The 22,473-nt window shown below is 32.1% G+C and overlaps 3 protein-coding genes across 4 annotated transcripts; all 3 read left to right on the top strand.

Moving 5' to 3' along the window:
* The first annotated feature begins 1,682 nt into the window (after nt 1-1,682).
* On the top strand, nt 1,683-21,907 carry LOC111417469 (lipase member H-like). Of its 2 annotated transcripts, XM_071195095.1 has the most exons (6): nt 1,683-3,018; nt 3,073-3,184; nt 4,583-5,205; nt 10,920-11,079; nt 11,129-11,197; nt 21,464-21,907. In XM_071195095.1, exons 1-5 carry the CDS (start codon nt 2,937-2,939, stop codon nt 11,181-11,183), a joined length of 1,032 nt encoding a protein of 343 aa, XP_071051196.1. In that variant the 5' UTR covers nt 1,683-2,936; the 3' UTR covers nt 11,184-11,197; nt 21,464-21,907. The 2 variants fall into 2 exon arrangements, with proteins under 2 accessions (XP_071051196.1, XP_022905523.2); XM_023049755.2 differs by lacking the exon at nt 21,464-21,907 and having other exon boundaries at nt 11,129-12,034.
* LOC111417471 (gustatory receptor 68a-like) lies at nt 12,224-18,469 on the top strand. Its single transcript, XM_071195094.1, has one exon. It carries the CDS (start codon nt 16,946-16,948, stop codon nt 18,116-18,118), a length of 1,173 nt encoding a protein of 390 aa, XP_071051195.1. The 5' UTR covers nt 12,224-16,945; the 3' UTR covers nt 18,119-18,469.
* Nucleotides 18,950-19,603, top strand: LOC111426622 (piggyBac transposable element-derived protein 3-like). Its single transcript, XM_071195037.1, has one exon. It carries the CDS (start codon nt 18,950-18,952, stop codon nt 19,601-19,603), a length of 654 nt encoding a protein of 217 aa, XP_071051138.1.
* Nucleotides 21,908-22,473: the final 566 nt, after the last annotated feature.

Below are 22,473 nucleotides of genomic sequence, written 5' to 3'. Positions count from 1 at the left end.
GTCTATTTAAAAAACATATGTGGTATTTACCAATTAACATTACTAGCTATCTGCTCATTTGAGATAAATTTGATGTTGGGCGAATATGTTACATCTGCAGATGTATACAGGCATTCTACGGTGATAACGGCGGTGACGACTTTGTCTGTGATATACAGTGTGTCCCCGGATTGTGTCCCCGTAAGGTGTAATTGACGATAAATTTTGGAATTCAAATTCCATCTTTTGCAATTAAAGTCTGGATGTCATAAAGCGAAATATAACCAAGTTTTACGTCAAATGTCCTCAAAGTACCAAAGTTAACGCAAGAAGTTTGTTAACCGTTGCAGGTAAAGTGGTCTTTCTGAGCAATGTACAACAAAAGTTGATTAAGATAAAATGTTTGTTATGTTAAATTATAGCGATATGCCGATAATTTTATTAATTTAGCATATAAAAGAAAAAATGAGTTTTTTCTTGAAAATTTTTTTTAATATTCCGTTTTACAATAAAGACAGAGAAATCTGAGTGAACTAACAATTATCATTTGATAGCTTAGCTTTAACCTATTGTCAAATATTAATTGATCATGTTTGCATTACAACATAAAATATTTATAGTGCAGTGCTATGGACTGGGGAACATTAGTTACAATACAGTTTTAAGGCAATTTGAGGAAAAATTTGGATTTTTAGTAGATAAAAAAACAATTAAGAGAGTTGTTAAAAAATTTTCGGAAACGGGCAATGTGGAAAATAAAAGGAAGGAGAAAAAGCTTTTAGATTAAAATGATGTGGGGTCGATTGTTGTAGTAAGGTGTCGTTAAGAAAAAGAGCAGTTCAAGACGGTATAAGTAAATCCCATTTACAAAGAATTTATCAAGAAAATAAAATATTGCCGTATAAACCACAATTTAACCACACTATCGAATTAGGTGATGAAGCAAAACGTTTAGATTATTGTTTGTGGCTTGGGTACAAAATTTTGAAAGACAGAACTTTTTTAAAAAACATAATATTTTCGGACGAAGCATCGTTCACCACTAATGGAGTGGTTACATCACAACATTGTCGATTCTGGTCAAAGACCAGTATTCCCAGAAAGTGAATGAGTTGTGTGCTGTTTCATGGGACGGTGTTATTGGACCTTACTTCATAAACGGCAATTTTAATCAACACCGATATTTGGAAATACTAAAAAATTGTTTATTTAATTCTCTTCACGGCGTGCTTTTAGAAAAACGCAATAAATTATATTTTCAACAAGATGGTTGCGGCCCACATTCGACCATTTTAATTAGAAATTATTTAAATACGTTATTTGGAAAAAAATGGATTGGTAGATATGGTCCGCAACCATGGCCGCCAAGAAGTCCGGATTTATCTATTATGGATTTTTATTTTTGGGGTTATGTAAAACAAAAAGTGTACACTGAAAATTTTAATAACAGTTTAGACCGTTTAAAACAAAAAATTGAAGCTGTTATTAGAGAAATTCCGTTGGATCATATTAGAAAAAGTTATAAACAATGTCGGAAAAGGGCTAAATTATGTGTTAGTGTTGGTGGTGGTTCATTGCATAAGCTTTTATGTTAATTTAGTTTAGATCGATAATGTTTTGTTAATCTTCTGATTTAAAAATCTGCTTTTTGCTTTTATATCCTAAATTAATAAAATTCGGCATATCACTATAATTTAACATAACAAACATTTTATCTTAATCAACTTGTGTTGTACATTGCTCAGAAAGACCACTTCACCTGCAACGGTTAACAAACTTCTTGCGTTATCTTTGGTACTTTGAGGACATTTGACGTAAAACTTGATTATATTTCGTTTTATGACATCCAGACTTTAATTGCAAAAGATGGAATTTGAATTCAAAAATGTATCGTCTATTATACCTTACGGGGACACAATCCGGGGACACACTGTATTTAAAGTAATCCAAATCACTCCTCATAGCATTCTATAAAAGTTGGATCACCGAACCCCTGGCCTGCAGAAGAAAAATCCTTTGGTATTTTATATTAAATTTGTAAATGTCCTTACACACGTAAGAAATAAAATCCACGGGACAGAAAGTTTCAAGAACAGGGAGCCCAAGCAAGAAGAAAGTATACAATACAACGAGTCACTAGAAACTATGCAGCTGGAGGATGATATGAACGAAGAGTTCCAACTCTTAAACCTAACCGGATGTCAGTTAATCAATCATAATAAAGTATTTAATACATAATTAATTAAGTAAGAAGTATATAATAAACAGGAAGGTAATCATGGAGAACAATGCTCTTGGGAAAATTTTTAATCTCAAAGTAAAAGTGGTAAAGTTAGAAAGAAATTCGCATAAACAAGATTTCGTAACCACAAACTTTCCTTTGTATTTAAAAATTATTAGCTTATTTTAAATTAAGGCATAGTTCCAGTTTCCGCAACGTATAAATTGGTACAAATTTAGACACGGTTGTCGCTTTTTTAGGGAAAAAAATACAAATAAATAAAATGTATCGATTTATTGCTGGTTATACCAACTTAAAAAACAAAAAGATACTCAACGTGGACCGCAGTTTATAAAATAAATAAGCTAAAATTCTCCGATATTTTCTACGCTCTATAAAATCCAATATGCTTAAAAATAACATTACAAAATTTACCGGGAAGTGTAATGCACTTATTAATTATGTAGTGTTTCATAACTAATTTCAAAAAAATACTTGAAATTATTTTAATAAAATTTATAATAATCATTTTGATTTATTTAAATTAAAAGAGAAAGGTTAAGGTTAAAATGTGGCAATTTTTCGTTCCCTTTCAACTCTGACCGAGGTAAAATCGCCAGTCGCAAATCGTTTGAAAAAGAAAAGCCCCCTTTTTAACTTCTTAACGCGCCACCACAGCAATCAATGCTTTCGCGCATTTCGAGTTTAACCGGCGCGAAGTCCGTTTTGAAACGTAATGTCCACCGATTTAGTATCATCGAATTACACCGGAATTGTACCCGGAACAATGTTAATGTGTCTTTTAAGCACCTTACCTGGTAAATTTTGTTTTATTTAAAATTTTAAACAAATTAATTAATTTTTTGTTACAGGCCCACCCGGTGTTAGTATCCAAGATGCTTATGTTCAATTACTTCCGGTTGATAAAACTGTATGTAGTCATGTAGATCCGATAAGAGATATTAGTTATCAACTTTATACAAGGTAAGCATTTTTTGTTTATTAAGATTTCTTTAAAGTTAATAATTATGTTTTAACCCATAAGTTATAATTATCGGATTGGGTAAAAAGTTTCAAAACAGTTATTAAAGCGTTAAACACTTTGAACTCTTTTTAGAAATCAAAATTTAAATAAGTTGTTTGAATATTTTGCAACAACTTTTTTTTCTTTTTCGACATTTTAAACTTCAATCTTGACAGTTGACATTAATACGTCACTTTTGACATAATAATCATAAATAAATACTGTTTAAAGAAAATTTAAAGGTAATCAAAATTTGTGTTAAAAAACCTAAATAAAATGATATGTTAAATCTGAGGTGATGATTATTAATAATAAAAATTGATAATACTAAATGTTAAAAATGATTTAATAACTCACAAACTTCACACGTATCCGTCAAAAATTTGAATTTTTTTACTTTATTTTTTTTTCTTTTAATCGTGATAATTTACAATGTTAAATTTGAAACGAAACTCATTAAAAATTATATTTTGAAAAAGTCAAATTTGACTTAATTAAATTATTTTTTAAAATAATTAAAAAAAAATGACGTTTCATCTAAAGGTCAGATGTATTTTAGTTCAAATGATTAACAGGATGGGTATCAAGATGATGCGTCAAAATTTATAGGTTATAATTTGAAAAATTTAAAGTTTGAATTTAAGTTTAATATTTTAACCGAATCTTAGAAAGTTATTAATCAAAAATCGTTACTAAAAAAGCGGTAAGCTAAATTACAATATTTGATAGTAAATTAGAAAGTTACTGTAATGTTGTTGTTATTATTAGGGAATGTATACCAGAAAGAGATAAAAAAAAATTGAGATTTAATATTTCTAATAGTTTTCTGTCTGATCAACGTCTAGAACATTAAACTGTATATCTGAGTCGCGTTTCCCCATTAATTATTTTCTCTTATTCCTAAGGCGGGTTCGAAAGAAAGAACGTTATGTAATAGTTTAACTCTCTTATACATACATCTACACTGAAAAGTACTCTAGGCCGTTGAAAACCTGCAATGCATTTACGTATCAGTCGAAAATATCGAAAGTTACAATTAGGTCCCGCTCATTTTTATCGAAAGGTTAAGATTTAAGATAACATTTTTGGTAACGATTAAATGTTAATATTTGAATTTCAAAGACGAAAGGGAATTCTTTTTTTGTTAACCCGGAACCTGTCTAGGTCGACCCTTTGAGTGTAGAGAAAGGCGTTCTTAATAACACAATGGTTCAGTTATTGGTGTCAAGTCCATAAGGTCTTTAAAAAAAGAACCTGATTTGTTGTTATTTGAGTGAGCGCAAATTCTTTCTTCAAATCGACATTCTAATAATCAAACTTTTATATGTATTTATTAATTTTATTTATTTACTTTTCAGAAATAACCCTTTACAACCACAAACATTATCCCTTCACGATGATCACTCCCTTTACAACTCCTATTTCAATTTTTCGGAGCCAACAATTTTATTTTTCCACGCATTCTTCGAATCGTCAACGTCAACGACCGCTACAATAATGCGTACGGCTTACCTCCAACGCAAAGATCACAATATCCTACTTTTAAACGCTCCGAGAATCGAAGCTGGGCCCTGGTACTTAACCGCAGCAAAAAATACTAGGATTGTTGGCGAATATTCAGCTCAATTTATCGATTATATGGTATCAAGGGGACTTCATTTACCTTCTTTGCATTTAATAGGGTTAAGTTTAGGAGCACAAATGGCTGGTGTTACCGGAAAAAACGTTCGAAGTGGTCGAATTGCTCGGATAACTGGGTTAGATCCAGCTGGGCCGCTTTTTACGAAATGGCCGAAAAGTTTAAAGTTGGATAAAAGCGATGCTGAGTTTGTTGATGTTATTCATACAGATGCGGGGATTTTTGGTTATCCAAGATCGGTGGGGCATTTGGATTTTTGGCCCAACGGTGGGATTGCTCCTCAACCTGGGTGCACATTTAGGGAGATTGCGAGAAGAAATCCAGATGCAATCATCGAAAAATGTAATAATAAACATACCAGGAGTTTCATATAACTCGCAATATATGAATGCTGTAACCATAGTTACGAAACTACTATACACTTGCACTGTTCTATATAAAATGCAACATATCTTAATAGTACAGGAAAAATTTTACTCGGAAAAAGGTAACGTCCTTATGATAATCTTGAGTTTTCGGCCGTCTTAAGAGACGCACGGTTAAATCCGAATGTATCTGGTTCTTGGTCTAGTGTGAGTTCTACTTTTCGTTCAATAAAAATATACCACAATCTAACGCTGAATGACAGTGCAAGTGTAAAACTAGAACTAAAACTATACATAGAATTAGAATTATTTGGGTTTAGCCGTACATCTCTAAAGATGGCTAAACCCGAATCAGTCTAGTTATAGTCTAGGTATAGTGTTAGTTCTAGTTTACACTTAGAGTTAGATTGTGGTATATTTTTCCAGATCTTGGTCTAGCGCTACAGAACAATTCAAAGTAGAACTAACACTAGAACTAGAAAGTTTCTGGTTTAGCCGTGCGTCTTAAGACGTATCATTTGGGTTTAGTAGCAGGTCTCTAAAGATGAGTAAACTAACACTATACCTAGAACTAAAATCATTCGGGTTTAACCGCACGTCTCTAAAGACGGCTAGACCCAAATGATTTTAGTTCTAGGTATAGTGTTAGTTTTAGTTTTACACTTGCACTGTCATTAGAACTAACATTAGACTTAGAACTAGAAACATTTGGATTTAGCCGCACGTCTCTTAAGACGGCTAAACCCGAATGATTCTAGTTCTTGGTCGAGCGCTACATAACAAGTAAAAGTAGCTGCGAAGGTAACATTGCCTCTGAAAGCCTTAGAACAAACGTAATTATTAAAAGATGACAGCTTATTTTGAGCAAAATTCGTAACTCCACAGAACTCAGATCTCTTTTGACTTTGAAGTTTAGTTCTCTGTTTTTTGAGAAAATTTTGAAAAATGCTTTGAACAACATCGCTCTGCAAAAACTTTCGTTCCACGACTTCTTTATCGTGCTGATGAGAAACAGATAGTTCGAAAACGGCAAGCAAACTGGGAACACTACACCCTGTGCAGAACTGCACACTCACACAACTACTTTGAATGAATCTCATTTTGTCGTCGACGCAAACTGTTTCGTATTTGTCAAACTGTTTCACTTCGTCAAAAACAAAGCGTTTTCTAGATATGTGCAAAATTCGCATTTTGGAAAGATTTGGCTAGCAAAAGACTTTGTGTTTCAGAAAGCATCGTTCGGCAACACAACGGATTATACAGGATGTCCGTTTATATAATGTCCGGTTCGAAAATGCTTCCTAAGAGCACTAGAGCCCTTTAAAGATGGCACTCAAGAAGTATTTTTTAGCGTTATCTCAAAAACGGCAACGTCGTTACATAGAATGCCGAAATTTGGTGTACAGGGTGTCCCAATTTCGATGGGTTTGCAGGGTATCTCAGTTATTATGAAAGATAGAAAGTTGCGTCTTTCGCGAACCTGACCTACTTTTTTGTGAAACTTACAATGGCGTAAACCAAATTTTCATAGCCCTCTTAAAAAATAAATAAATAAATCATTTTTTTTCTTTTAGTTATCATATTTGTCACGTAAAAATAACCCTCTACACCAAATTTCGGCATTCTAAACCTTGCCGTTTTTGAGATAATCCTAACAAAGATTTTTGATGTCAGCTCTTTCAATAAAATAGACGCTATTTCCGGACAACCTGTATATTTGTTTCGACTTCGATTGGTGTCTTCAGCTAAGGAAGTTCGTCAGGAAGGCAACATCGCCTCTGACAACCTTAGGACAAACGTGATTGTTAAAAGATGAACGCTTACTTTGAGCAAAATTCGAAACTCCACAAAACTGAGATATCTTTTGATTTTGAATTTTAGTTCTCTGTTTTTTGAAAAATGTTTTGAGCAACATCGTTCTGCAAAAACTTAGTGATATTTTATGATAACTAGCGCTACCTACCATCCGTCTTAAGAGAGGTACGGCTAAACGGAATGTTTCCAGTTCTAGGTCTAGTGTTAGTTGTAGTGCTGGTGTTAGTCTAGTTTTATTTGTTATTCTGCGCTAGATTGTTGTAATTTTTATAGAGCTATAACGGACACTGCGTTCCCCGTATTGATCCGTTATATCGAGGTTTTACTGTAATGTCAAATTATATTGACATGTTGCATTTTATGTGGGACAAAGACAAAGTAAGTAGGTACTTACGCCCTGGTTTCTATGGAAATATATTTTTGTATATTGCATCTTAAGTGAAATTCACTGTATATACAGGTTCTGTAACAGTGCGTCAGGTATCCATAGCTCCTATACCAATTAAGTTAGGAATTTCTTTCAAACGCAAACTTGTACTATATACGTGAGTGTCCAAAAAAGTGTGACGACACAAAATGTATTTTTTAAATGGAACACTCTGTATTTTTTTACATATTTTAGCTCTCTTTTATGTTCTTTCTTATACCCCATATTTTTTTTTATTTACTTTACTAGTTTACGAGCTATTAATTAAAAACCATAAAAATTTGTTTTTGCACACCTGGAACAAATACAAAAAAAAACCGTCTTCGATCTGTTTTGTTCGAACTACATAGTGTGAACTTTAATGCAAGAAGTCTAACGATACTTTGACATAAAACAGTATTATTAAATTTTATACAAGTGCCCAAAATTTGATTCCTAAGAAGAAAATTTTTAAACCAGTTTTTCTTAAGATTTTCTTGTGTATTATTTTTGGTATTTTATGCAGAATTTAAATACAAATATTTTTTGTAATACAAAGTTTCTTAAAATTCTGGACCGTTCTCAAGATATTTACCAAAAACCACAAATGCGCCCATTTTGTAAGTTAATTATTAAAAAAATTGTAGACACCCATGGAAAAGCAACAACGTTTATTTATGGTTTATTCCTGTGGTTTATTTGACAAATAATTTTGACAATAAGCTTACGAAAGTGAATATTTTATTTAAAAAAAAATTTTTTTCATAAGAAGAGCTAATTGATATGATTTTTGTTTTGAGGAATAGTGAGAAGAATTGTTTACTAGCAAGTAGAATGTATGCGACTCAGTTTCCAGAAAGGAGCCATCCAGAACCAATAAGTTTTAGCAGGCTGCTCGAACATTTTCTTGAAACAGGAAGCGTAGATTACAAAAAGGAAGAAAGGATTAAAACGGTTACACATGAGGAAAATCAATTAGCAGTTTTGTTGGCAGTTACAGAAAATCCAAACATTAGTCAGGCGCGTGTGGGAGAAGAAGTAGGAATAAGTGAAAGGTCGGTTCAAAGAATTTTATAAAGACATAATTTTCATGCATACACATTCAACTGCACCAAGCTTTGACTGATAATGACTTTAGGTGTAGAGTTGAGTTTTGTGAGTGGGCTCGATTTCGCCGTCAAGAAAGTCCGTTATTTTTTAACAACGTGTTATTTTCTGATGAGGTCACATTCCACAACAACGGATGCGTCAACAGACATAATATCCACTATTATGCTACAGAAAATCCAAAAATTATGCAAGAAATGGTCAATCAACGTATGGGGAAGAATCGTTGGGGAACACGTTGTACTCTCTTACTTTTTTAATGGTCATCTTATCGGCCAAATGAATTTAGAATTTTTAACAAACGATTTGCCTGGACTGCTTTTCAATTTACCACCAAGTGAACAAAATATGTGGTTACAACAAGATGGAGCTCTAACTCATTTCTCCCGAGAGGTCAGAGCCTTATTAGACAACACTTATGAAAATCGCTGGATAGGAAGAGCGGGACCACCTAACTGGTCTGCAAGATCACCTAATTTAACGAAACTTGACTTTTTTTTATGGGGGTATGTAAAAGATCTTGTTTTAAAGAACGCCCAACAACCGAACAAAACATGCGACTAAAGATAATCAACGCGTTTGCAACAATTACACCCAAAATACTTCGTGATGTAGATGTAGAATGGGCGTTCAAGCCAGAATAGACAGATGCCTTGAACAAAATGGAAGACATTTTGAACACCTTTTAAGATAAATGGGTTATCTTTAAAATTATTTGTTAAATAAACGTTGTTGTTCCATGGGTCTCTACATTTTTTTTACTTACTAAATGGACGCATTTATGGTTTTTGGTAAATATCTTGAGAACGGTCCAGAATTTTAAGACACTTTGTATTACAAAAAATATTTGTATTTAAATTCTACATAAGATAGTAAAATAATATACCAGTGTTCCATTTCAAAATCTTAAGAAAAACTGGTTTAAAAATTTTCTTTGGAACCAAATTTTGGATCCTGTATAAAATTGTTAGACTTCTTGCATTAAAATTTACACTATGTACGTCGAACAAAACATATCGAAGACAGTTCTTTTTTTGTATTTGTTCCAAGTGTGCAAAAACGATTTTTTATGGTTTTTAATTAATAGCTCGTAAACTAGTAAAGCAAATTGAAAAAAAATTTAGGGTATAAGAAAGAACACAAAAGAGCTAAAATATGTAAAAAAATAAGGGATTTTTGAGATGTCAATTTAGGATTCAGAACATGATTAAGCAACATGATGGAGTATGTTTTAGTGCCGAGAACGGCTGTCTAGATCGTTTGATGACACGATAACTTTTCGAAATTTGGAAGTACCATAACTTCATTTTTTTTAAATGGCACCCCCCATATTGTATTACTTAGTCGTCTTCGGCGTTTCATTTTACATCTTTTATATCTCTTATGTCCTATACCTAACATTAATAGTTTAGGAGATAATTAGACTTTTTTGAAAAATGCACACATGATGTTAACTTAGTGTGCCATGGAAAACAAATGTTTAATGGCTTATTGACAAACGTCAAAGTCTGATTTACGTTGTTTGATGCTTGTGAGTCTAAAACCATTTAAAATGGATATTAATAACGTAAATAATGTTTATACAAATAAAGAAATTCTTAATTTATTTTTTGTGCACGGAAAGTGCGACATAGTTCTTAGTAGAACTTGCAGAATGTTTAATGAAAACTATCCACATTTACCTCCGATGACAAAAGGTAAATTTAGAAGAATAGAAGCAAATTGTTTGTATTTCGGACGAATTAATCACGTGTTAAACTGACCAAAAAATGTAGTAGATAATGCAGCGGAAGAGGTGAATACCTTTAGTAAAGTGACCAAACGTTCTAGACAGCCGTTCTCGGCACCAAAACATACTCCATTATGTTGCTTAAGCATGTTCGGAATCCTAAATTGATATCCCAAAAATCGAGTGTTCTCTGATTTTTTGAACTAATGTCTGCTGGAGCAGATTTTTCTAGAAAAAAACTCGAGAAGGACAGAATTAAATTGCAAAAAGTAAAGTTATTTATAAACCTTGAAAACAGACAAATCCAAATATGTAAAAATTTACAGAGTGTTCCTTTTAAAAAGTAAAGTAGGTGGCGACTTCCGGTATAACCGGAAGTGCTAGAAATCTGAAAATATTTTAGTCAAAGAGAACGTAATTGATAATACTTAAGTCTGAATTCTCAAATTTTTATTTTGGCCAGAACCTCAGAAACGTCTAATGACCCGTCTCGCTGAGACATCCTGCGTATAGTACAAGTCTGCCTTTCAAAGAAATTCCTTACTTAATTGGTATAGGAGCTATGGATGCCTGACGCACTGTTGTAGGACCCTATATAATTATATGGTTAATGTAATTATTTCGTTTTTTGTAGTGTTTTGTAGCCATTGGCGATCGTATCAATTTTATGCTGAATCAGTTGTTTCGGAATTCTCATTTCCGGCGATTGAGTGTAACTCTTGGAATGATTTTAAAAGTGGTTCGTGCGATTTTCAACAACAACCGATTAGTATGGGATTTTTAGCACATCCATTGTAAGTATACAAAAACTTTTAAAAGAATTATTACAAATTGATTTTGTAGGGCAAGAGGTAATTACTTTTTAGCAACGAACCCCGAATCACCTTTTACGCAATGAATCCTAATTAAAACGTAAGTTATTTTGGTTAAAATGAAAAAAAAACATTTTTGTCCATAATTTTAATAAGGTGTTTAATTGGTTGCCTAAACATTCAGGAATATAATTTTAACATTTTCTACGATTTAATTAAAATTTTTCATTGAATTGACATTAAACACATAAAAACGAATCAATTTTAATACGTTTCTGAGGTAAATTGGTCTCTAAATTCAATTTAAAGCAAGAAAAATTTTTATCCACAATCACCTTATAATTGAAATTTTATCCACACTTATAAACCGTATAAGGTACCACTTTATTCACTTGTGGAATAATGAAAAATACAATCTTAAATTAATCACATCCTATTTATTATTTATATTAATAGACATGTCATTCTTTGATTTGTCATATTTTACTTCCTTTCCATTAATAACCAGCTTGTAATTGTCATCGCTTCCAGAACGCATAGTGCCTGTCGAAGTTTTTGAAAAATCTGTAGAAACAATGGACGTTTCCTCTAGTAAGGAACGACTAGTACCAGTAGAACCTTGGATTTTTCTTGCCATATCAAGCTTATTACATACAGAATCCTCGATATAAGTTTCTGCTATGCCAGAACTCCTCCACCCACCATGTCGTTTAATTATTGTAAGGTCGGCACCTTTATTGGCCAGTAAAGTTGTTGAAATGCGCCTCATACAATGGCCGCTATAAGCTTTAGTATTTGCCAGATTCAAAAACGAAGCGACTGTTGAAGGAACTTTCGATAAAGTGTTAATTCCAACAGGTTGTGAAGTACATTTTTGATTAGCGTATTTTAAAAAGAATCGCTCATTGAATAACTTTTTCGGACATAAAGACATGTATTTTCTACACGTCACCATAGTATTGATAGAGAATCCTTCTTCTATAATTGTAAATTTTCGTGAAATACCTGTCTTGGTATATGGTATCGAAACAATCAAATATGCGCCTATCTTCTACATCACTAATTTTCAAATTAGTCAGTTCACAGCATCGACAAGCACCAGACACCCGCATTATTAGTGCAACCTAATATATTTCAAAATTTATTATACAGGGTGTATCAGTACCCAGTAGTATACAGGATGAGTAGAAAAAATTTGAGGGGTTATAGGTCTCCTCTTTCTGAATAAAAAATTCAAAAATTCATTTAAGGGTTCTCAAGTTTGAATACTACTGGTTAATGAATTATACTAAGCAGGTTTTGCTTTGCAATTTGTAATTTGTTTCTAGTTTTGTAATTTTAATGTTTTTAATAAGTTTATTTACTAAAACCAAAATTTTTATAAATTTTCACATTAAAGAGTGATAAAACAGAAGTGATAAATTTATTCGTATAAAGTAAACAACCTCTAAAAATAATATATCTCAAAAATGACTTTTATGTGTCAAACTGAAGCTATATACATAAGCAAAGCCTGCTTGGTATAATCTTTATACAGCAGTATTTAAACTTTCAAACCCTTTACTTTATCGTATCATATCTTAAGAATGGCAAAGAATGGTACATTGTGTTATAAGAATTTTATGTTCACAGAAAGGGGACCTATAACCCCTTAAATTTTTTCTACTCATACCTGATACACCCTGTATATAATATCCAAAAGGTTAAGAGAAATTACCTTGATCATCAAATATTCTTTATCGCAAGCCCTTGTCAAAAACTCTTCGACGTGCGTTCTTTCCAATACTGCAGATTTCTTCGTCTTGTATCCTCTTGACTGATTCTTCAAATAGGCCATGAGCTTACTATATTTTCCTATGTCTATGTTTTTATAGACCATTATTGCGACTTTCAGCATCGAATACTTCGACCACATGGATGAAATTGCGTACCTCTTCTTTAAACTTAAGAAGAGGTATGCAAATTAATTTTACTTCCTCATTTATTGTTATTACCCCAAGTTTTTCTTTCCATTCATTAAACTCGGAAATAGTATATTAAAAAACAAGTTTCGTAAGTCACGCTTGAAATGCACGAATTCAAGTTGAATAACGAGTGGCGAAGCTACGAGTTTTTTGATGAATGAGTGCTTTAAGTCTTATCAAACGTGTTTTTTATGCTATTTTTTGTAATTCGCGTTTTTATCCTTTTTTTTTAACAAAAATAAAATCAATTTTGACAATGTAGGGAAATAGGTATGTAGCAGTTGGTAACACAGCAACACTTGAAAGTAGAAATTTGAATTGACAATTAGAAACTGTCAAAACACAAAATGTATTTACCTGAAAAATATGTTGGTTCAAATTCGATGTCCGAATAGGCTATCTCCGGAACTATAAGAGTTAGAAAAAAAATAGCTTACATGGTCATGATCTCGTTTTTCGAGAAATTGCTAATGCCAAAAACCTCAAAGCACTATCGTCTTTTGTTTTTCGCCTAGAGGCCAAAATTGAAAATATCGTAAAACCAGCAAGTGCAATTATCTTGGTTATTATTATAGGTGGAGTATTATAACTAAGACATTATATGGACACTTTTTTACAGAGAATTTGATGACGTAGTCAAAAAATTTTTTTCGGTTTTAGATTTCTAGATATGACAATTTTCGTTTCTTTTAAATGGAAACAACCACTGATTACTCGCTTATTAAATTCGTTATTTTTTTCTGATTACAAAAATATGAGGTTATATAGATCTATTTATTATTGTTTTAGAATAAAGCTAAAAATAAAGTTTTTTTTAGTGTCGTCAAAGAAATTATATTTACAGTTTCCTGGAAATTACGGTACTATAACTAAAAATTTATATAAAATTTACTTTATTTTCTAATATGTAACATTCTAACATGTTTAACTTCTCGTAATTTTCGTAATACATCTTAATTTGTTTGAATACAAACAAATGTTGCAATGTTTATTTAAATTAAAAAAATAAAGTCCGCGGTTTGCCGCCATTTTGGCTCGAAAGTCAAGCGGGAAATTTAAAACTATGTCGTTCTATTGACAACATTACGCCAAAACTCCTTTCTTTTTTCTCGTGGTACTCTTAAGAGTCGAAAGCCCTTCTTACTGCTATTTTTGCAACTCCAAAGGCAACAAGACGGCAATATTTTTGTGAATAAGTGGTGAGATGCAGTTGTCAAAGTTGTCAAACCGCCATTTTGGCTCGAAAACAGGCGTCATAAACCGCGGTACTTTGTAAGTCTAGGGAATTTATAAAAAAATATATATGAGCGCCATCTATCAATAATTTATTAAGTCATTTAATAATAATATTAAATATTAATAAAAAATGTGAAATAATGCAATCTATTCCAACTTTTGTATAAAACAAATATAAATTCTTATAAATAGTTCAACAAATGTATTTGTTTCAAATATCAGAAATATGTTTTTTAATTTTTAGTTATAATTTACAGGAAACTGTAAATTTAATTTCTTTGACGACACTAAAAAAAAGTTTATTTTTAGGTTTATTCTAAAACAAGCAAAAACAATAAGAAATAGACCTATCAAACCCTATATTCTTGTAATCAGAAAAATATAACGAATTTAATAAGCGAATAATCAGTGGTTGTTTCTATTTAAAAAAACGAAAATTGTCTTGATATCTCAAAATCTAAAACCGAAAATTTATTTTTGACTACGCCATGAAATTCTCTGTAAAAAAGTGTCCATATAATGTCTTAGTTATAATACTCCACCTATTATAATAACCAAGATAATTGCACTTGTTGGTTTTACGATATTTTCAATTTTGGCCTCTAGGGGAAAAACAAAAGACGATAGCGCTTTGAGGTTTTCGGCATTAACAGTTTCTCGAAAAACGAGATCATGACATGTAAACTACTTTTTTTCTAACTCTTATAGTTTCGGAGATAGCCTATTCGGACATCGAATTTGAACCACCCAAAATAAGAGAAATTGTTCATTGTGTCCTCATCATTGTGGACCTTGTATTCGATGCTAAGAACGTGTTTAAACATCCATAGCCAAAAATTGTCACATTGACAACTAGAAAAATTAATGACCCAATGTCACCAACTTGAACTGGTTCCATAAAATGTTACTAAAATCTCATTACAGCATCCGATGCTGTAAGTCTCTTTCATTACCGTCGCGAATTACAAAATAGTATATTAAAAAAACAAGTTTCGTAAGACACGTTTGAAATGCACGAATTCAAGTTGAAAAACGAGTGGCGAAGCCACGAGTTTTTTAATGAATGAGTGCTTTAAGTCTTATGAAACGTGTTTTTTATGCTATTTTTTGTAATTCGCGTTTTTATCCTTTTTTTTCTCAAAAATAAAATAAATTTTGACAATGTAGGGAAATAGGTATGTAGCAGTTGGTAACACCGTAACACTTGAAAATAGAAATTTGAATTGACAATTAGAAACTGTCAAAACACAAAATGTATTCACCTGACAAAAATGTTTCATGTATACCTCCCAAAATAAGAGAAATTGCTCAGAGTTCAATGTCCTCATCATTGTGGACCTTGTATTCGATGCTAAGAACGTGTTTAAACATCATTACAAAAAAGTATTTTTGTAATTCGCTACGGTAATGTAAGCTATAACAGTACTCAAACGGGTGCTGTAATGAGACTCCTTACAGCATCTGATGCTGTAATGAGATTTTAGTAACAGTTTATGGAACCAGTTCAAGTTGGTGACATTGGGTCTTTAATTTTTCTAGTTGTCAATGTGACAATGTTTGTCTATGGACGTTTTTAGCATCGAATACAAGGTCCACAATAATGAGGACATTGAACTGTGAGCAATTTCTCTTATTTTGGAAGGTGTACATGAAACATTTTTGTCAGGTGAATATATTTTGTGTTTTGACAGTTTCTAATTGTCAATTCAAATTTCTATTTTCAAGTGTTACGGTGTTACCAACTGCTACATACCTATTTCCCTACATTGTCAAAATTTATTTTATTTTTGAGAAAAAAAAAGGATAATAACGCGAATTACAAAAAATAGAATAAAAAACACGTTTCATAAGACTTAAAGCACTCATTCATTAAAAAACTCGTGGCTTCGCCACTCGTTTTTCAACTTGAATTCGTGCATTTCAAACGTGTCTTACGAAACTTGTTTTTTAATATACTATTACGTAATGTTTCCTAGACTTTGCAGGCAATAAGTTGCTTCTTCAGCTTCCTTTACAATCTACAACTTTCACACGTTTACAAATATGTTACAAATGGAGTCGATAAACAATCGAAAATAAATAGCAACAATTCAACATCTCCCAAGGTATTTTTAGTTAATAGCAATGATTTTTGAGGTGACAGCCGCTGTCAGAGTGAAATATCAAATCATTTTTTGATAACATCAGATGAAATTTTGGCGATTCTGATTCTAAATGAGTGTAATTGTGGATAAAACGTTGAATTGCATGCGTGTTTTAGATGCATTTTATTCACTTAAGAAAATTCTTGCGTGAATAAAATGCTGTTTAAAACACTTACACAATAAATAACTATTAATGACATTTCGTTGACAACCAACTTGTCAACGTCATCATGGACAAAGCACATTTTATCATAATCATTTTGTAAATATTTCGATTATAATTACGTATTTTTAAATTTATTATTATATTCAAATTATTTTATAAATAAACGTTCCTTTATTTTTAATTTTATTAATATTTTTTGTTCGCGTTAAGTTAATTTGTCCCAAATTACTTTTTCCACTCTCAATAATTTCCATTCACTCCAAATTGATCCTAATGAATCTCTTCATTACATTTACCGACCCATCAATAACCACTTTACCTCAAAACGTTTCAAAATCATGCCTCGGCTTCAAGTGAATTTGTTAAAACCGTTGTTTAAGTTGTGTACATTTTTGGCGATAATGCCACCTTACAACGATAAAAATCACACGTTTTTTCAAAATAAGTTTTATAAAATTTACCGGATAATCATTCTAATTTATTGGATTCTTGGTTCAATTGGTGGTCTTGTAGAAGAATATTTATTTTTGTTCGAAACGTTACCCGGCACGATGCAAACGATGAATTTAATCGCTTATTTATCGTTCACCTTACAAATTATAGTACTAACTATATCAATGAATATAATAAGTTTTGAAGAATTTAAAATATTTTATAACGATTTGGTTAAAGTCGAGATGAAATTGATTTATTTTAATAATAGTAAAGGAAATAATACAAAAACATCTCTTCGAATTTGGATAGAATTGATCTTAACCCATTTAACGTTTATGCCAATCGTTGTCTTAGACTACTATTTATGGATTAAGGTTTCAAAAAACGAAAAGTTCCACTTCTACATAATCCATCAAAACCTTCAAAAATATCACACAAACGTTTCCGTTCTTTTAATGTGCAATTTAATGCTTTATATGAAAAAATTATTCATTTCAGCGAATAAATCTCTCGAATTCTCAATAAAAAATCGAAATCGCACCAAAATCTTCACCGTTATAACTTACGGCCCAAAAGATTTAATCAAAATCTTTTTAATTTTAAACAAAACCATCGAATATTTTAACCGAATTTTTGGTTGGACCATTTTATGCATCAACTTTAGCATTTTAGCAAACATTTTGCTATCGTTGAACTTTATGATTCAATTTAATAACGAAAAAGCTAAACTTTTAACATCAACTTACGGCTTTGAATTTATCGTTTTAATGACATCTTGGGCCGCAGCTTCATTAATTATTGGAATTTTTTTAACCAGCGTTGCAAATTCAACTGTAAAAGAAGCAAAAAATACAGCAAACGTTTGTTATAAACTATTAACTACAATCTCGGTCCAAACATCACAGAAACTTGATGAAAAGGAACTCCGAAATGATTTATTGTTACTCGCCGAACAAATCGCGATGAGATCATCTCATTTTACTGCTGCTGGGTTTTTTAATGTAGATTATACGATGCTTTTTACTATGTTAAGCACCGTTACTTCTTATTTAGTAGTTTTAATTCAATTTAGCTAAAAAATAACAATATGGACATAAGGGTAGGTACACACGGTCGATTGTTCATCGACGAAACAGTTTAATTGTTCAAAATTATTATTTTATGTTCTCGTAAGTGGTGCAGTTAATAAAATTCTAGAAATGTTAAATAGAAAAGCATTATTACTTGCGTTATTATCAAAGCTCGGATATTTCGGTACCGTCTCAGTAGCGTCGCCAGCGCAGAACCTATGGGGCGCGATCATAAATGCACTCTCACCACGCGATCTACCGTTCCGATCGCTCACACATCTTTAAGCATGCCAGGCTTGCATTTATCCGTGTTGCGTTCAGAGAATTCAGTACCAATTCATTTAATTATTAAATGATTAAATAAATAAATGATAAATAAAAAGGATATTAAATTTTAATATCCTTTTTATTTATCGTTAAATCCATCATTTTCTGAATTAGAATTGTACTATTGTTTCAGTTTTTATAATTTCAAACGGAGTGTATTGAATATTTTATTTAATTATCATCGAATATTTGTTTTATAGTTGTTTTAGGTTTTATAATTTAAAATTACTTCTATTAAGAGTTAATATTTTGATTTTTATTAACTGAATTACCCTATTGTTTTAGTTTTTATAATATATTCCAATGGCACACTTAACTCAGATATGCCTAATGTACTACATTTAGGACGGTCAATTCCTGTTGAAACTTGCAAGGTCATGAGCGCCTGGAAATGCGCACGTCACATGAAGTCGTGCATTTTAGATGTAGCAGTGAGAGTGATAACTTGCAGTTTAGGTGTTTTCTTTAGATTTTGTTTTAAGTGCATCCGAAAGTCAAGATAAGTTGGAAATGGATTATTGCAGGGGGTTTTCGCTTCATGAAGCCCTTGCTGTGCTTGAGGACAATGACGACATTGTCAGCCAGGTTGATGAAATAACTATATTTCCTCCTGTAAACGCTGCAGCCGACCTGACAGATGAAGATTCTGGAGCAGAAAATGATCTTACAGTGAATAACCTACCGGCATCACAGTTACAAGCGCCGGTGGAAATCGTAATTGAAAGTAACTACGACAGTGATTTTTCATCAGATGACAATATACCTCTATCAGAGTTACAATCACAAAACACGGCTGCAAGAAACAAACAAAAAGTAAAAACTAAAAAGAGACAGATGCACTACAGTTGGATAAAAGAAGATTTGAAATTACCGCCCACCGACTTTGATAGTCCTACGAATTCGGCGATCACAGAAAACCCCTTAGAGCTTTTCTCAAAATTTTTTGACGAAGAAGTAATAGAATTGATTTTGAATCAGAGTAATAACTACGCACAACAAAAAAATAGAAAAGCCAATATAGAAAAGCAGGAAGTAAACGCTTTTATAGGCGTTTTGATACTTAGTGGATATATGCAAGTACCGAGGCGGAGGATGTTCTGGGAACGTGAAAAAGATTGCCATAACGTCATGATTACAGAAGCAATTACAAGGGACCGGTTTTAGTATTTGTTTTCTAATCTTCACGTCTGTGATAGTCAGCAGTTGGACCAGCGTGACAAATTCGCTAAACTAAGGCCGCTTTTCACACTGTTGAATAAAAAATTCATGGAGAATTCCTCGCTTGAAGAAATGCACTCAGTTGATGAAGCTATGGTTCCGTATTATGGACGTCATAGCTGTAAGCAGTATATTCGAGGAAAACCCATGCGCTATGGATATAAGTTATGGGTAGGAAGTACCAGGTTAGGTTACTTGAATTGGTTCGAACCTTATCAAGGAGCCTCTACAAATATAAGTGAAAACTTTTCTGAATTGGGAGTTGGTGCTGGAGTAGTCTTAGAATATGCGCAAGCTTTACGTAAGGAATGGCCAGATAAAAAATTTCATCTCTTTTTTGATAACTTTTTTACGTCAATTCCGTTGATCGAAAAACTAACTGACTGGAATTTTTATGCTACTGGTACGGTTAGAGAAAACAGGCTAAAAGACATTTCTCTTATAGATTCAAAACTCATAAAGAAGCAGCGCAGAGGAAGTTATGATTATGCAAAAATTGTAGAACAGAATATAATTGCAGTAAAGTGGCACGATAATAGTGTAGTTTCTGTTTGTTCCAATTTTTCTGGAGTTGCCCCAATTCACTCGGTCACACGTTATTCGCAAAAAGAACAGAAGAATATTCAGGTACGGCAGCCGCATCTTATACAGATGTACAATACAAATATGGGAAGTGTCGACCGCTCTAACCAAAATATCGGCTTATATCGAATTTCGATCAGAGGAAAAAAATGGTATTTTCCTTTGATATCTCAATGTATTGACATGGCAATTCAAAACGCATGGCATTTGCATCGCAAGAATGGAGGAGAATTAGATCAACTTAATTTTAGAAGGAGAATTGCTGTAATGCTGTTGGTTCAGAATAAAAAAACATCGTCATATCAAAAAGGACATACCAGTAGGTCCCACGAAATAGATATACGGTTCGACCGAATAGATCATTTAGTTATGCCCCAAGAAAAACAAACTAGGTGTGCTCATTGCCATCAAAAAACTACAACGAGATGCGCAAAATGTGACATTGGTGTACACACGAAGTGTTTTGTTCAGTATCACACTAATAAATAATTTTACGTTTATAGAAACGTAAAATTTAAAACGTTCCAATTTAAAAAAAAAACAAATTGTCATGTTTTAAATAAGTTTTCAATAAAGTTATTATGATTTGTAAAGTGGTTTTAATTTAGGCATATCTGGGTTAATAGCGATTTTTGGCGATACGTTCACATTAATTGACAACAAAGTAGCATTTTGCAACCAAGAAATATCTTCTAAATATGGCCTGTTAGTTCTAGCAGTTACATTGTGCCAGTTACCAGTTGTGACGTCGAAAGAACATTTTCTAGATTCAAAGACATTTTAACACCCAGACGGTCGTCATTTTCTCGTCAGTCAAAATCTTATGGTGACTGATTTTTACTTTTGTAACGTCAGTTATTTTAGTTTGTAGTTTAAGTGTCCTAATTTTAATTTATTAATTCGAGTCACCCTTTTTGGGTTTTGATGCTATGTTTTTTGGTGGATCGTTGAAATGTTCCGCAATCGTGCCGCTTATCAACCAACCTTTTTTTGCCTGTAGAAGAAACAATTTGTTTCGAAATATAGCAAAGAAAAATTTAGTTCTCTTTTTTTTCTTATACCGATCGCTACACCCAATAACCTTATAATAGTTGTCAATTTTTGCGATCAAAAAAGTCCATCTAACTAATTTAGAAAAAGTCATTATTATTCAATCATTTCACCAAATAGGAACTGAGAGTCGAGAGAAATTATAATAAAGTACATAATTACTTCCTTATTTAGCGTTAATACAGACCCTTGCTAACGCGCGCCTATGGATTACCATGACAACCCTGCAGACCAGTGAACTCGAGACCTTGGCTATGCGTCGCTCGTCAATAACGCAACATTCGTGAACTGGGCGACTGGACTTAGGTACCGAAGAATCCGAGCTCTAGTTATTATACATAAAAAGAAAGAAATTGAAGAAAACTGTTAGAGCGTATTGGACCCATCCTATATATTGTGATCGGTTTAGAAAGTAAACTTAACACACGCTAATAAAACGCATAAAAAATGTCTACATCCTGATAAGTTTTTCATGTACTATAGAAAGAGTGTCAACAACGAGTTATTGAAGTTGATCGCTATTTCTATTTCTAAGGAAGATGCTAACAAACGTCTAGCCATATTCCCAGAAGAAAGGTAATAAGTGTTACATTAAGGTAAGTTATAAAAATATATGGATTTTATGTTATGATTTCTTTTAATATACTTTGTATTTTAATAATAAATATTATAATAAATAAAATCGATAAGATAAAATAAGATAAAATCTTGGAAGGTATCGTCTTTAATGTCTTTATCCTTTTTTGTTGAAGTTTTTAACCTGTGATTTTGTTAATCTCATTTAAATTTAATTGTAAATTTAGTTATAAGAAATTAGATCTACTCCTGAACCCCACCTATTAACTAATTCCATTATATTGTATAATTTTTCTATGTACTGAAGATGAAACATTAGTTTTCGAAACATGTCTACTTAAATAGAATTAAAACATTTTAATATTTCTCAAAAAAGTTTTTACTTTTACATAAATCCTAGTTTATTATATTTAGAGAAATATGGAGAATTTCATCCCGTTTATGATAGATAACCCCGTTCCTTAAGAATAATGTGATAAACTGTTACACTTCTGAACAATATTTTGAAGAAAACTATTAATTATATGTAAATTAAGATTTACGCAGTAAAATAAACCCTATACGGCATTAAGGGTGGCTGAGGTTAACTACCCTAACCACCCTAAAAA

Source organism: Onthophagus taurus, chromosome 3, assembly GCF_036711975.1.
Source record: "Onthophagus taurus isolate NC chromosome 3, IU_Otau_3.0, whole genome shotgun sequence".
Lineage (NCBI taxonomy): Eukaryota > Metazoa > Arthropoda > Insecta > Coleoptera > Scarabaeidae > Onthophagus > Onthophagus taurus.
Note: the sequence above shows the minus strand (reverse complement) of the source record. Positions and strands in the feature narration are given on the sequence as shown.